The sequence below is a fragment of the Chionomys nivalis genome, chromosome X (genome assembly GCF_950005125.1).
Source record: "Chionomys nivalis chromosome X, mChiNiv1.1, whole genome shotgun sequence".
In the NCBI taxonomy this organism is placed as follows: Eukaryota; Metazoa; Chordata; class Mammalia; order Rodentia; family Cricetidae; genus Chionomys; species Chionomys nivalis.
Genome location: NC_080112.1, coordinates 14539819 through 14557000, shown reverse-complemented (window position 1 = coordinate 14557000; position 17182 = coordinate 14539819). Strand labels below are relative to the sequence as shown.

General features: G+C 38.1%; 1 protein-coding gene across 2 annotated transcripts in view; it reads right to left on the bottom strand.

Annotated features, from left to right (window-relative positions):
- Positions 1-17182, bottom strand: part of Mcf2 (MCF.2 cell line derived transforming sequence) — a 72867-nt gene that overhangs the window by 33950 nt on the left and 21735 nt on the right. For both annotated transcript variants that reach the window (XM_057759214.1, XM_057759215.1), the window contains 8 exons: positions 14847-15038; positions 12861-13052; positions 10915-11086; positions 5985-6037; positions 4782-4864; positions 1689-1755; positions 863-978; positions 532-601 (listed from right to left, as the gene is read on the bottom strand). In XM_057759214.1, coding sequence (XP_057615197.1) covers positions 532-601; positions 863-978; positions 1689-1755; positions 4782-4864; positions 5985-6037; positions 10915-11086; positions 12861-13052; positions 14847-15038 — 945 coding nt within the window. The remainder of the gene's footprint in view (positions 1-531; positions 602-862; positions 979-1688; positions 1756-4781; positions 4865-5984; positions 6038-10914; positions 11087-12860; positions 13053-14846; positions 15039-17182) is intronic.

Genomic DNA, 17182 nt, shown 5'->3' with positions numbered 1-17182 from the left:
TCTGAGGTAAAAACAGCTATTCTAAATTTTCAACAATCTCTTTAATCTAACTGATTCCCAATCAGAAAAGGGTTGATCTTTCAGGAAGACGAAAAACTAGATAACTAGATGAGGATTTTAAAAATTCTGTGGTTACATAATGAGACTCTTTATCATTTAAGTTTTATTTTTTAAAACTGCATCTTTTATTCTAACTTTAACCAAGTTCACAGTGATTCAATTAATATGCTCCCATCTTTCACATCTTCCTAGCTAGGGTGATCACTGGATTCCTGAGATTACCATTGCTACTACCTGAGTAATTGAAACATTTAATATCATAGAATAAAAGTGTACCTTGATCACCCTGCACATCATTTTCTTCAAATAAAATAGTTTTACATTAAGAACTTGCTAAAATTGTTGTGTCTTCTCCAAAAACATAAGGACATTAAAAGAAAGGGGATGTCTTGTCTTTAAGCCTGATTTATACAAGAGGTTCTTTTGGGTTGCCAAAATTTACATAATTTCAAAACAAATAATCAGACTAACCCTTTCCAGGAAACAAGGTCCAACTCTTTCTGGAGCATTAGAGCAATCTTCCAGGCTACTCATAAAAATGCTGTGAAATTTGGAGAGAAAAAACAGTTATTTTTGACATATAATAAACCAGTAAGTAGCTCTTTATTTCCATCTTTTGAAACTGGGTCTCCTGGATGTCCTGGTACTCACTACATGGATCAGGTTGGCCTCGAACTCACAGAGAGACCCACCTATTTCTGCCTCACTAATGCTGGGATTAAAGATGTGTACCATGACACTTAGCAGTAACTCTTTTAGAAAAAATAAAATCACCAAAAACTTCAGTTTAGCAATTACGTACTTGTTATGGAATTCATATATTTCTGCCATATTTCCAAAGAGAACATCCTTTTTATTTCTCAGTAGAGGTGGAATAAGATCAAACATCTGTGGATTGTCCATCTCAGATCTGTAGCCCTATGAAAAATAAATAATTTTTGCATTTTAAGTATTTATATTAATGTTTTGTTGAGTCACTGATGATATCAGTACATCAAAGTGTATAAAAGGCTTGTGGGTACAGCTGTTTGAATTTTAACATTTAAATCCCTTAGTTATCAGAATTATCTGTGGAATTTTTTTTCTTTTAGAATGCAGGATAAGAAAATCAAAGCTTCCACTACATGGTTAGAATAAAAAGGTAGTACTTTGGCCTTCAAGGCTTTTATTGTAGTGCTGGAAACCAAACAGAAACCAACTATGAAAAATTATAGTACAGAATATAAAGGTCTCCTTAAATTGAAAGTAAGTGCTTAGATTTCTGTTCAGACCAAATTAGTATCATGGCATTTGTGTCAAATGAGTATTTTTATCCCACCCTCAGTTTTTTCCATCTCAACCTCTAAGTAGCAGCCTGGGAATAATTATAACAATGCACCATGTCCCTAAGAGAACAGCTTTTCTTTTCTATAAGAAATTCTAAATCACGTATCCCCACTACTGAGAAGGAATATAAGTGCCGTCACTAAACAACATGTATTCTCAAATAACAGCAAATATACCCTGTTACCATGGGACAACCAAGGACGGAGAGAGAAACACAAAACTGCTTAGAATACTTTCTAATGGAAATAGCCAGGGACAAGTCAAGAAAATGCAGCCGGGGGACGACAATTTGCTACACTTACCAACAAAACAGTAAACAGCTCTCCAACATATGCCTTTTCTGTCTGTATCAGCTCATTCAGGACATGGCTGCAACGAACCATAATTACCAGTCAATGTCCTACTCACAAATCACGGTACAGTGGTTCAGCTATTATCTTTAGACATAATCTAAGGGAAAATAAGCTAATCTTGTGGAACTACCTGAGGATTTTGTTCCAGCATCAAAATATGAAGCTTATTTTATGGTTTTTGGAATCAGTACCACCCAGAAGGCTCTTAAACAGATTTAAAAGAAAGAAGTCTGGGTGTGGTGGCACACACTTTTAATGTCAGCACTCAAGAGGCAGAGGCAGAAGAATCTCTGAGTTCAAAGTTAACATTCATTCTAGGCTTGCCAGAGCTACATACCAAGACTGTCTCATGGTGAGGGAGGGGGGCAGGAAGAAACATGTTTAAGGCTATGTGCTAACACAAAAGTGATTTCTAATTCACTTAGATTAAGAATAAATTTATTAAAATGTTGTGGAGTTTTATTTTATTTTAAGATGTGTTACATTCATTTTTGCTGTGGAACATTAGTTTAATGATGTAAAGGTGTGTTGCATTCTTTTACACTGCATTTGTTTAACTCTGTGAAGTTATGTTACTTTGCCTGTCTAAAACACCTGATTGGTCTAATGAAGAGCTGAATGGCCAATAGCAAGGCAGGAGAAAGGATAGACAGGGCTGCCAGGCAGAGAGAATAAATAGGAGGAGAAATCTGGGAAGAACGTAGATCAAGGAACAAGACAACATCATGGGCCAGCCACACAGCCAGACATGGAATAAAAAGAAAGATAGGCAGAAATAGAGAAAGATAAAAGATGGGATAATTTAAAGTTAAGAATAGATGGCAAGAAACAAGTCAAGCTAAGGCCGGCATTTGTAAGTAAAAATAAGCCTCTATATGTGATTTATTTGGGAACTGGGTGGCGGGCCCCTCAAAAAAATAATAATAATAAAAACAACCAACAACACTAAAATCTCACAAAACCTATTTGGGATTAAAAGGCAAATTTTGATCTTTCTGGACAGCTTAATTTCCTTTTCAAAAACCAACACAAGCCGAGCATGTTCCACGCTATCCCCAGTTCCTAGACGCATGGTAAAATCATTACCCTTATCTTCACATAGGATAGGAGGAAAACTTAAGACTCTACAGCACTATTGCCTGCCATCTCTATCAAATAAAATACATTTGATTTTCAACTGCCATATTTAAATTTTACTCCCCACCCACTTAACCTCTACCTTTGTATATTTCTTCTTTTCTTTCTTATACTTTAAAGAATTTAGACCCTGTAGTTTTTCTTTCAAAATGAGTCTCTTTCTATTATCTTTAATAATCTTGGGATACATATACATCTCCATGCAATTTGATGCAAACTGCTGGCTATTTCCAACACCAAGACTTGAAACTTTATTCCCTTTGGTTTTCTGAGGCAGGTTCCACCATGTACCTCTGGCTGTCCTTGAATTATGTAGACCAGGCCAGCTTCAAACTTGAAAGATTCACCTGCCTCTTCCCCCGCCCCCAAGGTCTGGGATTAAAGGAATGCACCTCTAGGCCCAGATCATGATATGAAACTTAGAGGTAAATATTTTCAAGTTTAGAATATTAACATAAGAATATAAAAGGATGTAAAGGGGCATTGTTAATATCTATGAGGTAGTATCTAGAATCCTGTATGGCTTTTCACAAACCACTTCATTGATTTTCATTTCTTTTAAACTGAAAGAAACTGTCATGGCTTTAACTGTCAACTTGTCACAAAACTACAATAGCCTAGGAAAAGCAAACAAAAACTGAATAATTGCCCAGTCTGACTTGTGTACATAAGTCAGTGGGGGCATTCTTTCAGTTGATGTATGAGGACTCAGCCCAGGCTGGGTGGTGCTACCCCTGGGCAGGTAGTCCTGGACTGTCTAAAAAAAAAAAAAAAATTAAATAAATAAATAAATAAAACTTAGCAAGCTATGGGGAGCAAGCTAGTAAGCAGCATCCCTCCATGGCCTCTGCTTTAGTTTCTACGTCACGAAGCCTGCCCTGACTTCGTCTCATAGTGGACAGTGATCTAGAAATATAAACCAAATAAACCATTTCCTCCCCAAATTGCTTTTGGTCTTTATCACTGCAACAGAAACCAAACTAGAACAGATGGTACATCCCAATCCCAAGGGTACAACCTTTCATTTATTAGTGGAATCATTCTGGGAATCTAATGTACAACATGGCTACTATCATCAATGAGGTATCTTATACATAAGAAATACACATAAAAAGTAGAATTTACACACTATGTTTTTATCCTAAAAAGCAACAATCAGTGTTAACTAACTTGCTATAGTAATCATCTTACACCCCCCACATACATACATACAAACATTATATAGATATAGATATTTCATATTGTATATCCTAAATGTATACACTTTTTCCCAATTATATTTCAACAATACTATAAAACACAGGCTTTGGAAAGAACGCATGCTGCTCTAGCAGAGGACCCAGGTATGGTTCTCAGGAACCACATAGAGGCTTATAACCATTTGTAACTACAGGTCCAGGAGCTCTGACTCCCTCTTCTGCCTCCCTGGTCACCAACCACACACATGGTACACAAATATGTAGACAAAACATTCATACACATAAAATACAAATATAGATAGATAGATAGATAGATAGATAGATAGATAGATAGATAGATAGATAGATAGATGAATTGATGAAAAATAAATAAACACATGATCTGAACTGGTAAAAACAAAACAAATCAAACTCTTTCATTTTCCTTTTCAATCTGGAGATGAAAGATACAAAAGTCCTAAAAGCGGACTAGGATGTAGCTTAACGGTAGAGCACTTGCCTTACAATCCCCAGTACTACCAAATAAAAATCCTCAGCTCCTCAAACCTAAATCCAGGATGTGTGACACCTTGCTAGTACTCTTTTAATATCCTCATTAGGACCCTATTTTGAAAACATAATTCTAAACACATGAGCCTTGGACACCGAACCAGAGTCTCCTGTGAAGAGGTGTACATATGAACGTAGGTTAAAAAAGAAATAATACTTCTTTAAAATATCCAAGTTATTGTCCAATCTGGGAGAGTGATCAGAATTCCTCTTCTCTTGGCTATCCTTAACAGCTTCAATCTGAAATAATGAAAATAAAAGTTCAATCATGTCTATGTAGGTATAGTACTTTCTCAAATATATCTAATACCAAATTAACTTCAATCCTAACTTTGAAGGTAAACTGATAGAAAACACTGTATTTTTTTAAAACTTATTCCCCAAGGATACATGCCAAGACCCTCAAGGATGCCTGAAACTGTGGACGGTACTGAATCCTCTATGTACTGCACTTTTCATAGATACATATGCATGATAAAGAAATGTCATTTATAAATTAAGCACAGTAAGATTAAAAATAATAATGCATAATAAAATATCTCTTATAATAAAAATTATATAATTATATCTTTTTTCTCTAGAATTTTCCAGTTAATATTTTGAATCACCATTGACCACAGGTAGCTAAGACTATGAAAACTGAAATGAGTAAAGTATTGTGCACATCAAGAAACCAATAGAAGCTGGGCATAGCGGCGCATGTCTTTAACCTCAGCACTCTGAAAGCAAAGCAGGTAGATCTCTATGAGTTTGAAGCCAGCCTAGTCTACATATTGAGCTCCAGGACAGTTCAAAATAAGGGAGGGGGGAAAAGGAGGGAGGGAAGGAAGGAGGGAGAAAGAAAGGGAGGGAGGGAGGGAAGGAAGGAGGGAGGGAGGGAGGGAGGGAGGGAGGGAGGGAGGGAGGGAGGGAGGGAGAAGTGAAAGAGAAAAATTAAAAGGAAACAAATAGATGTGTTTCCTGAATCCTGAGTCAGTCTCTGCATTGTCCATGATAAACTGGACTCTATCCTTCATACTTACAGTGCCACACTCATTCATGAAAGAAAGCACTATCTGTAGAAAGATAAAGCATTGCTTAGGTGGGTGGAGGTGGGCAGTATGAACAAGAACTGGAACTGATACACAGCTCTGCAGAGATGATTCTGAACTTGAGCCAGGACTTTAAGAAATACTGCTCACACACTGGGACTATGCCAATACTTCAATTAAACACAAGGCAGCAGATTTTTCTTGTACGTGTAGGTTTTCAAATGTACAAGTTCAGTGTAATGAATGAAAAACATGCCTAAAATCCCCGTACTAATTCCGCAATTATAGCAGCACAGCCAACTTTGAATTCATTAATTAATTGCACTTACTTTACTTAATTGCATGTTGCTCTGAGCTTGAGTCTGTCTCCAAGACTTCTTCACTGGTAGGGAAATGTAAAATAACGTTAAACCAGAATTAAAGTCAACACTTTTAATGACAACATGGGTGTGTGTTTATTGAAAAGAAAGCGAATGCTTCAATATATTTGTTAGTATTTTAAATTACTCTACAGAAGACAGCAATTGGTTAGATGTCTATATAAATCCAACTTTTTATGGAATATCATTTTGCTATATACTACCCATTTCCTCATTAACCACACAATCGCCTACTTGCCAAAAGAAAGGGGTGTTAAGTAGTCCCAATTATGTTTATACTTAGTATGCATTCTGCCACACAAACATTCCATCAGATTGTACTTCACTTGCTAACTGGATCAAAGACTTCTTTGACTCATACATAGCCCTACATGTATGAGACCAGGGAAGACCAGGGGAGGGTACTTGGGGAGGGTAGTGAAAAAAACAAATTATGGGGCTGGCATGATAGTTGATCAAGAAAAAGTGTTACTGCTAACCCTAATGAGCTAAGTTTGCTCCCCAAGACCCATATGATGGCAGGTGAGCAGCAACCCCAGTAAATTGTCCTCTGACCTCCATATGTGTACCGTTACACACACACACACAAACACACAAATGCAAATAAATTATGTATGAAAAGCCATAATGAAATTCATTGCTTTATATATTAACTTAAAAATTAATAACAAAAACTCCAAGTTGAACCTAGTAAATATAGCATTCAGCATTTATTTGGCACTTACCCCAACCAGGCCCTGAACTAAGCCCAATGGTTTGTTTTCTTTTTTCATTCTCAAGTCTACACTAAGCAATGAAGAACAGTATCTATCTCATCTTACAGGTAGCACTAAGACTAATACCTTGTTCAGGAAGTAAAGGTGGTATTTAAACTCACACATGTTTCTAAACACTACATAAAGGACTTCCAAAATAATTGATAAAATGCTCATAAAAACCCCTTCACCAAAATTCAAAGTTTTACTCTTTATTTTTAAACAATAAATTTCCAGCACTGGGAAAAAAACAGGGTGTAGGGTGAACTGGGAATATAGCTCAATGACAGAGCACTTGCCTAGCATGTGTTCAGTTCCCAGAACTGACAAAAGATGTTTTCACAGAAACAAGCAAGTAAAGAGCATGGACAAATCAAAGAATATATAAAGTTCCAAATTCTGAAAGCTGTTACCTGAGTACTGGCCTCAGCATGGAAGATATATACCCTTTATCCTCCTCTCATTGGCAAAAGCTAATGGCAGACACATTGAGGAAGTGGATGGTCTTTCATAGTCTATAAAATGTGTACTTCACTGCCATTCATTTAAAAGTATTGACATATGCAAGTTATATATAACTACACATTAGACTTAGTGTGAGTTACCATATAAAATCAGTTTCTTGATAAGTACTGATGTGCCTTACTTTAAAGATATCTAACATACAAAGATCCAAATTTATTCCTAAATGTAAATTATGGGTTGTTTGCAAACACACAGAGGTACAAAAGGGTATGTGTGTATGCCTCCATAACATACCTTTTTCTCAAAAGTGAGGTAACTATACTCATTCTTTTAACAATGTAGAGACATACAAAATGGCTAAGCACCTGTGTGATGTGACAAGCTACTTTCTGTGTTTGGGGATATGCAAAGGTGACTTGCACACAGATCCTGTCCTTGCAGAGTGTCCTGTCTAGCAAGTGCAACAGCAAACAGAGAAGTTGGCTGCAGCTGAGAAGAAATGAGGAAGCTTGTTGTTACATGAGATGGACACCTGCTTGAGCCAGGCTACAGGTGACCAGCACAGGATATAGAAAAGCATGTCTAGAGGAGGCAGCCTAGAGATAGGAACTAGCAACGAGGCAATGAAGCAATCAGGCAAAAGCAGTCCAGAGAAACAGCAATCTATGCAAACTCCACAAGGTAAGAGAAAAGGAAACAAGGAGAGTGTAGCAATGGGAGCCAAAAAGACTATTGCCAAGGCCATGAGTGATGCTACCTTAGACTCAGAAAGTGTCAATAAAGGAAGTAATGATGGGAATAAATAGACGCATAAAAGGCATATTTAGTGACAAAAACAATGGTATAGGAGTGAGCAGGAAGAACTAAATTCGGACAAATGGGGCCATCATAGTACCAATCAATAAGATGAGGAAGAAAAGATTTACAGAAGAGATATGTTCTTGTAGGGATGGTGAGACTGTTTCCTATGGGAAATTCCATGTTACAAATACTAGTCTGAAGCATAGGTGACAAACCTAGACTATAAACAGAGCTTTCGGAGCCCAAGCATAGCTTCCACTTTATTCCTCAATGGCACTGCCCTTCCACAACTTCCCTCCGTTCTCAATGCGAATTCATCAAACATCTTATGCCATCCTGCTCGTTTCCAGGCACGATGCCAGGTGGAAGATTCAGTTTGATGAAAGGGGGGGGAAGCAAAAACAGAATAAAAAACCAGTTTGACTCATTTTGATGAAAAAATTAGCACACACTTTGATTTGGTCAATTACTTAGTTTACCAATTCCAAGTTCTGAAAACTTGTCTGAAATATGTTATTATATCCTGCATTACCCACAGATAATCAGTAGGGTAAATGTTCAGAAGATTCACAGCATAAATGGTGATTTGGTTTCATTTACAAACCATGATGGATGATGGGGAAAATCGCCTCTCCCAGCCATTTATTCATTAAGGTGTCTTCTCCCTCATAAATACACCAAGTAGTCTTAAGCTGAAGCAAATCCAAGCTATTCCCAACAAATATCTGGATATGAGTGGTGTAAGTCTTTAAAGTGAAGAAAACCCTGATTCACATTAATTTCACTAAACTCTTTCTTTTTAAGATGTATTTTTATTTACTTTGAATTATATCTATGTGAGTGTAGGTAGAGTCTATTGGTACCCACAGAGGCCAAAAGAAGGCATTAGATCTCCTGGAATTACAGGTTGTTGTGAGCTGCCATGTGAATTCTGGGAAGTGAACCAGGGTACTCTGGAGGAGCAGGGAGTACTCTTAACCACTGAGCCATCTCTCCTGCCTCCTCTCTCTTTTGGTTAAGTGGTCGTTTTATGAAAGAAAATTTACTTTAGAAGCATACTTTATTCTTTACACAGTCATTTTTTAAGGGAAATTCAATGTCAAAAGAGAATAATGGATGGTTGGTATGAAAAAATAGATAAAGTTATTTGAAGTAGAATTCATGAATGAACTGCTGCTGTTTTTATGTGCCAAACTGGTTTTTCATGTGTACAAACTCATAAACTGTATTGATGATAAGTAATATAATAAAGATGGGTACCTTTTGAAAAAAGTTTACATGCTTGAAAGAAAGAATATCCAACTCCCACTGCAGAAAGAAAGTGTAATGCCATTAAATAAGAATATGAAAAAGAAAGAAAAATGAAATAATACAAAACAAAATTTTCTTTGAATGACTAATGACATGAATGGGTCTTGGACAGCCTGGTCACGAACCAAAGTTCTCTGTTTCAGGAAGACTTAAGCTTTGGGGGGTCTGCTAAGAAAGGAGATTTAATCAGAAGGAAGAGAGAGTCCAATTTATTGAGTAATTGTCATTTTCTGCATTCTGTTTCACTTTCTCACTATAATCACCTCTTAAACCAGAAGGTATTTGTCCCTACTTTACAGACAAAGACACTGAAGTTAACAGTGGGTAGCCGCCTAAGGTCACACAGCTAAAGTATCCAGAAATCGAACTTTGTGCTTAGAAATATCAACTGTTGTGTTTAATCAGCTCATTGTGCTACTGTTATTCTTTTACTTTTTTCATTACCTTTGATATTTCCAGTATCTTGGTATGTTTTTTAATATAGTCAACATTATTCATTTACACCATTGCTCACACAGTCTTATTTTGAGTATATGTATGTATTTTGGAATTACTAACCATATAACTTCCATTGCATTTGTAATTTGACCCATGTTGGAGATGAGTTGTATTTATTCATTACCTCTGGTTCAAGCTTCTCTGCATTTCAACGTAGTTTCATACACTAGTAAAATGACTGATTCAATTTAGGTCAAAGAGAGTGAATTTAGTCATATGTTTACCTCTCCTACTAACCTAACTTGTACAAAAGACCAAAACTGCTCTCTCCCTAAAAGCTGCTGAGATAGCTCCAAGAAACCCTTGGGGGATTAATTCTTATTTTCGCACTAATTCAACACCTTTTTAAGAATTATTATTTTTCCTATAGAACTTAGAAAAGAACGGGAGAGTACACAATTAAATAGACTTCAATGAGTAAAACATAAAAATGGAATCTGTAACAAGAAATTACTAACACAAGTAGCATTTACCGGCATCAACCTATTATATAAGACACTCGTATGCAAGGATCACATAAGGTGCAGGTATCACAAACTGAACTGGACTTTCGGGTCTATCTTTTGCGTCCTTGGAATCAGCCTGTTGGTTCTCAACTATACTTGGAATACTTTCAAGCTTGAGTTGTACAGTCTGCATTTGAGCCTACGGATTACATAATAATCGCTTTTACTGGAGTACCAATGAGTATTATGCTTGTAACTACATGTATGCAAATATAAGTTTCATGTCCTTTTCTCTAACTGCCGAGGAAAAAAAAATTAAAGTCTGATGCTGAAAACTTGTCATACTCATTTCTCAAGCTACAATACTCCATGCTGAGGTGTCCATCATCTGATGAAACTCAGTGTTACTACTAAGGCTTATGAACATAAAGGAATCTCATTCTGACCTCTGTCTTGTACAACAGCATTTAAACATGCACAAAGAGGCTAAAAGATTTTAAATTTATCAGCATTGAAAAAGAATTTAGTAGATATATTAACTATATCAAAATAAACAATAGCAAGACCAAAAAAGAAATAAAATGTGAAAACAAGCTACTTTACCATGTTTAGGCGAAAAAAACATTGCTCTGGACCTCATCAAATTTTCAGGTGCAGGTATGACAAACTGAACTGGACTTTCAGATCTACCTTTTGAATTCTTGGAATCAGCCTGTTGGTTCTCAAATATACTTCGAATACTTTCAAGCTTGAGTTGTACAGTCTGCATTTGAGCCTACGGATTACATAAGAATTCTATAAGCTGGGGCTGGAGACATGGGTCAGCAGTCAAGAACACTGGCTGCTCTTGAAGAGGACCTGGGTTCAAGTCCCAGCACCCACGTGACCACTCAGAACCATGTGCAATTCTAGTTTTTGGATTATCCAGCACCTTCTTCTAGCTTCTGTAAACACCAGGCATTTTACATTGAATACATCTATACACACATGCAGTTAAAACACACACACACACATATATATAATAAAATATAAAATTATATGAACTGCTAGGCATAGTTGAGTATATCTTTAATTAAGGCACTAAGGAGACAGAGGTAAGTGAATCTCTGTGAGTTCAAGGCTGGCCTAGTTTACATAGCTAGTTCCAAGTCAGTCAAGGCTACATAGCCAGGCTTGTCTCAAAAAAACATGTAATGAACTAAAATGAAATAAGTCATAACAACTACTATTAAATTCTTCAGATACAATTTCAAATTTTAATTCCAGGACTGGGGAGATGGCTTAGTTTGTAAAGTGCCTGGTACGTAATCATGGAAACCTGAGTTCAGAACCCGAGCAGTCATATAAAATCCAGGCAAGGCAGGAACTTCTATCATCTCAAGGCTGGGATAGCAGAGACAGGAGTGTCCCACGCTAACTGAATCAGCGAAAGCTCCAAGTTCACTGGAGAATGTCTCAGCATAAGGAGAGAGACTAAAAACCATCTTGAGGGTCAACTTTGGGCTCCCACCAGTGTGCACATATGTACATGCCCACACAAGCGTGTAGATGCACACATATACATACCCACACAAGCATGTAGATGCACATGTGTATACATACCTACAAGCATTTAGATGAATACATGTACATACCCACACAAGCATGAACATGCACACATGTACACAACCACACAAGCATGTACATGCACACGTGTACACACCCACACAAACATGTAGAGGTACTGCATACCAAATAAATTAATATGTAGGTATCAAAGTGATATATCTTTATAGTCTAGAAGAATAATTATTTTAATTGCTGTTTAAGGACTAGGGAGATGGTTCATTGGGCAAAAAGCTTTCTACACAAGAATCCAAAGAACCCATACACAAAGTGGGGCATAGCATGTGAATCTCTGGTCTCTGTATGTCATGTGCTCACACGTACATGCACACATACAAATACAAACATATAACACAAACACAGAAACAACTTATTTTGAACTTAAAATATAACTAGAACAAAATTACGAAAGAAACAGAGCAAATTAGTATATTCTCTATGTAAATATAAAACCAAAGTCCCAATATAAACAAACTGAGGGAAAAATGTATCAATCATAAAACTGGACATAACACTCTACTCCACTTAAGGGCCTCTCTCTGAGGATATAGAACAAAATATACATGAAAACTCATAGCACATTTGAAAAACTTAAAAATAATAGTGTCAGACTATAAGAGTCAGCGCTCAGGAGGTCAGAGTTCCAGGCCAACCAAGGCTATACAGTGAAACCCTGTCTCAAGCAAACAAACAAATAATATGACAATAATAGACTCAGAGCTCATGGTGTAAGTTAGTCTTACATATACAGCCAACGCATGCCTTTGGATTCTTTGATACTTGACAGTGGCACTACTCTCATCCCTCAATTCTCTTGAGAGAGAACTGTAGATATATCCCCACAGCTGACTTTATATCAGGACTGATGTAAAGTCAGCTGTGGGGTAGCAAACCCTTGCCCCATGGTAATTAGTTTGTGTGTCTTTGAATAAAATGCTTCTCACCTTTAATTCAGAAGAAAGGCGCACATCAAATTCATATTGCAAATTCTCAATATCATAATTGATAAAGGGCACAGCCATTTGAAGGAAATTTTGCACATCCTGAAGGGCTTTCTGAGCATCTTCTTTAGTCTGAAACTGATCCATTCCCTGATTAGCCAGGAGGCATTCTCCTTGATCACAGCACTGACGTGCCTGATGAGGAAAATCGTGAAAATCAGAGCAGCAAATGTAAGAAAGGACAAAGGGGATGTGGGTTTGCCAGTAAAAGAGCTGTCTTGGGCTGGAGAGACAGCTCAGTGGTTAAGAGCACTGGCTGCTCTTCCAGAGGACCAAAGTTCAATTCCCAGCACCCATTTGGTGGCTCACAACTGTCTGTAATACCAGTTCCAGGTACTCAACACCCTTACACATATATACATGTAGGGAAAACACCAATGCACATAAAATAAAAATAATTAAATCATTTAAAATGTTGAAAAGGGAGCTATCTTTTTTATTACTACAACTTAGTGGAGGGGAGGGGAATGTGAGTGGCTGTGCAAAGCACACGCAGGCCACAACACACGTGTAGAGGTTGGAGAACAATTTAGTGGGAGACAGATCACTCCTTCCAGGAGGTGCGTTCTTGGATTCGACTCTGGTTATAATTCCCGTCAGCAAGTGCCTTTACTCACTGAACCACCTGTGCGCTGGAGCTTATCTGTCAATAAGAATTGCTTTCAGAGGCCAGCCTTGATGGCACACAATTTGAATCCCAACGCTCAGGAGGCAGACGCAGGTGGATCTCTATGAACTTGAAGCCAGCTTGGTCTATAGAGTGAGTTCCTAGCCAGCCAGAGCTACATAGTGACAGTCTGTTGCCATTAGAAAGAAAAGAAAGAAAGACAGAGAGAGGAGGAGGGAGGGGAAGAGAGAGAGAAGGAGGGGGAAGGGAGGGATGGAAGGAGGAAGAGAAAGAAAGAAAGAGAGAGAGAGAGAGAGAGAGAGAGAAAGAAAGAAAGAAAGAAAGAAAGAAAGAAAGAAAGAAAGAAAGAAAGAAAGAAAGAAAGAAAGAAATGCTTTCAGAGCTGTTAATAAATGGTATCTGGTGTTGCCCCCAGAAGCTCTGATTCAGTAGCTCTGGGCTTCCAGGCAGCCATTCATATTATTAAAGCACTCCCCTGATTACTGATGCACAGCCAAGGTTGGGAAGCACTGCATTTATTTCATAACTAGTAATTTCTTCTGCAGCAGGTGTCTGACCATTTTCTCAGTTGCATGTTATTTTCTACAAATCAATAACTGAAATATGAAACTCCTAGTAAAATATGAAGTGTAATAGCAATGCTTAATGATTGCCAAGAACAAGAATAAAGGGTGGGGTTTTTTTGAACCAGAAGAAGAGATGTACAGATTAGCACACTTAGTGCAGATACGATGCTGACAAATGGGACTGCTGTTTACATTCTGCATTGCCATGACCAGGTCTTTTCATTCACTGCTTAATCACAAAAGAGTTCTGACCCACAGGCATGGCAGAAGAATTTTTCAGTCACCAGTCAATTTTTAGTGCCGAACTATGAAATGCGGAAGGAATTTCAGGCTTCTGCAAAACGTCCCCTAGGCTTTTAAGTACTCTAACTACAGAATAGCACCAAGTTTCGGAGATAGACTTAAAATAGAAAGGAAGCCATCACTGCCATGGTCTCCACATTGAGAACAGGACAAAATTAGTACTCCACGGAATCTGCCATGAAGAGTACATAGGAAGATAGACAGAAATCTATAAGCAGGCTCCGTCCTTAAAACCTCTGGCAAATTTAAATCCAAAGCTATGGCCCCTGACCCCTTGACCTTTGAAGAAAAAGATACTATAAAATGTATGGCCAAATATATGGGACTAGGAAAGGGGTAGCGTAAGGCATATGGGCAAGAATGTGAAAATTAGAGAACCCAAGAAGAAAAAAATGATCTTTCTCGGAAATGAGTCATTTTCCATGCTATTACCTGCTGCAGGAGCTTGTGCATTTTGAAAGTCCTGCTCAGCTGTACCCGCTTTGCTCTGATCTCATTAACCAAAATATCAGAAAGGTAGCGAAGCTCATTGCATCTCTGGCAGATTAAATCAAGTGCATAGTGGTGATTTGAGGCAAGCTTGTGGCCATGCAGTATCACAAGCCGGGCCTTGGCTAACAGCTCCTGATTAGAAAGAGAGGAGAAAAATCAGGACTGGATGATCTCTGCTCTTAGAGCATTGGGGGGCAAAGAAAAACATCATTAAAGAATACATTTGGCAGGGGAAATAAATGGCCATAAAACATGATGTCATGTCATTTTTCTGCATTCAGTAAAATAGCACACACACACACACACAAACAAAATAAAAACCTCACACTGATAACAACTAGCATAATTGTACATAACAATTAGCTACAACTGGCATTAAACATCAGAAGTCCAAGCGTTTCTGGATATAAAATGAAAGTCAACTACACCATTCCACTCAGGATATAGATCGCCTTCTAGTGTACACAGACATAAAACAGAAGCACATACAGCACCCAGCATTAAAGTAAACACCAGCCGAATGAAAGCTAATCCATTTCGATCTTAATTCAAGTTGTCCCTCACCTAAGCGTTCTGGCTGTACCTAAAGTGAATAGCAGAAGGGACTCTCATGACTTCACTTCCATTCTGTCAATTACTGACTCCCATAGCACAGTGACTGAAACATGGTAGCGACATAATGTTTCCCAAAGCAAAATAAGGCAAACTGAAGCCCAGATGAGGCAGTGACTGGCCTTCCTAGCTATTGGGAAACCCACAATTAAAACAGAGTTGCTTTTTTTAAAAGCACCAGACATTCAATCTTACATATGAAAATACCACCGTCCTAGTTAGCTTTAATTGCCAACTTGACACAGCCTAGAGCAGTGGTTCTCAACCTGTGGATCACAAGCACTAGGGGTGCCAAAGAAGCCTTTCGCGGGATTCACTGAAGACAAACAGAAAACATGGGTATTTACATTATTATTCATAACCGTTATGAAGTAGCAATAAAAATAATTTTATGGTTGGGGGTCACCCGAATGTGAAGAACTGTATTAAAGGTCGCAGCATTAGGAAGATTGAGAACCACTGAACTAGAATGAGCTGAAAGCCTCAGCTGAGGACTTTCCCAGATAGGATTGTCTGGGCATGTTTGTGAAGGACTGTCTTGATTACTAATTGATAGAGGAGGCCCCGCCCACTGTGGTCAGTATCCTCCCTAGGCAGGTGGGACTGAGTTATCTAAACTAGCTGAGCGTGAGCCAGAGAGGAAGGGAGCAAGCAACATTCCTCCATGGGGTTTTCTTCCGGTTTCTGTCCTGGCCTCCCTTAAAGACGGACTATGACCTGGAACTTTAAGCCGAACAAACCTTTTCTTCCCCAAATCTGCTTTTGCTCAGCGTGTTTTATCACAGTAACAGGAAGGAAGAACCACTACTGAACTGGGGGCTTAAAAATGGCAGGTTCTGGGCCATACGTTTAAATCACATTGGAAAAAAGGATTCAAAACAAATAAAGCCCCTGGCTTCAAAGTCAGGTTGCCCTCTCTGTCCACTCTGTCTGTCATGGGGAGATGTCGAGGGCAACACAGCACAGAGGGCCACACGCCTAACTCCTTTACTGGTTACTGCAACTTCCCGACCTCGGCTGGCATTTGCACACACTTGTGGTTCAATCATGAGTTCGTTTTCTAAGACTAGATCTATAAAAGCATTGCTTTGCTGTCACATACAAGGCAGGAGAGCAAAGGTAGTTTACTAAGTATTAAAGTCACGAATCTAAGCTCTAGAATTAACAAGAATGCTGACAACTGCTTTTCCGTTGAGTACATAATAATATCTAGGGGCTATACTAAGCACTATCTATACATCTAGAGAAATCCACACCCATCACTCTCCAAAGAAGGTCATTTTACTTTCAAGTTCTAGAAAAGGGCATTGAAGCCTAGAGATCAATTCACCCAAGGTCCAACAGCTACTCAGACTGAGAAGAGCTGCCTGTGTGGATCTGGGATTGATTCAACTATGTATAATGAACATTAGACAATACGTAGTCTTATATCATTCCATAAGTTCCATATACAAAATAACTCTTTTTTGAGGCAGGGTCTCATGTAGAATAGACTGGCCTAAAACTCGCTATGTATCTGCAGCCCCATTATATATCATTCTTGATAGACATCTTTTCCTAACGTCTCCAAGACAATTTAATCTCATTGTAGAGCCTACAACTTACATAATTGTATACAACGACATGATGCATCTGCAATGTTATCCTAGGGCCACACTTAAAAA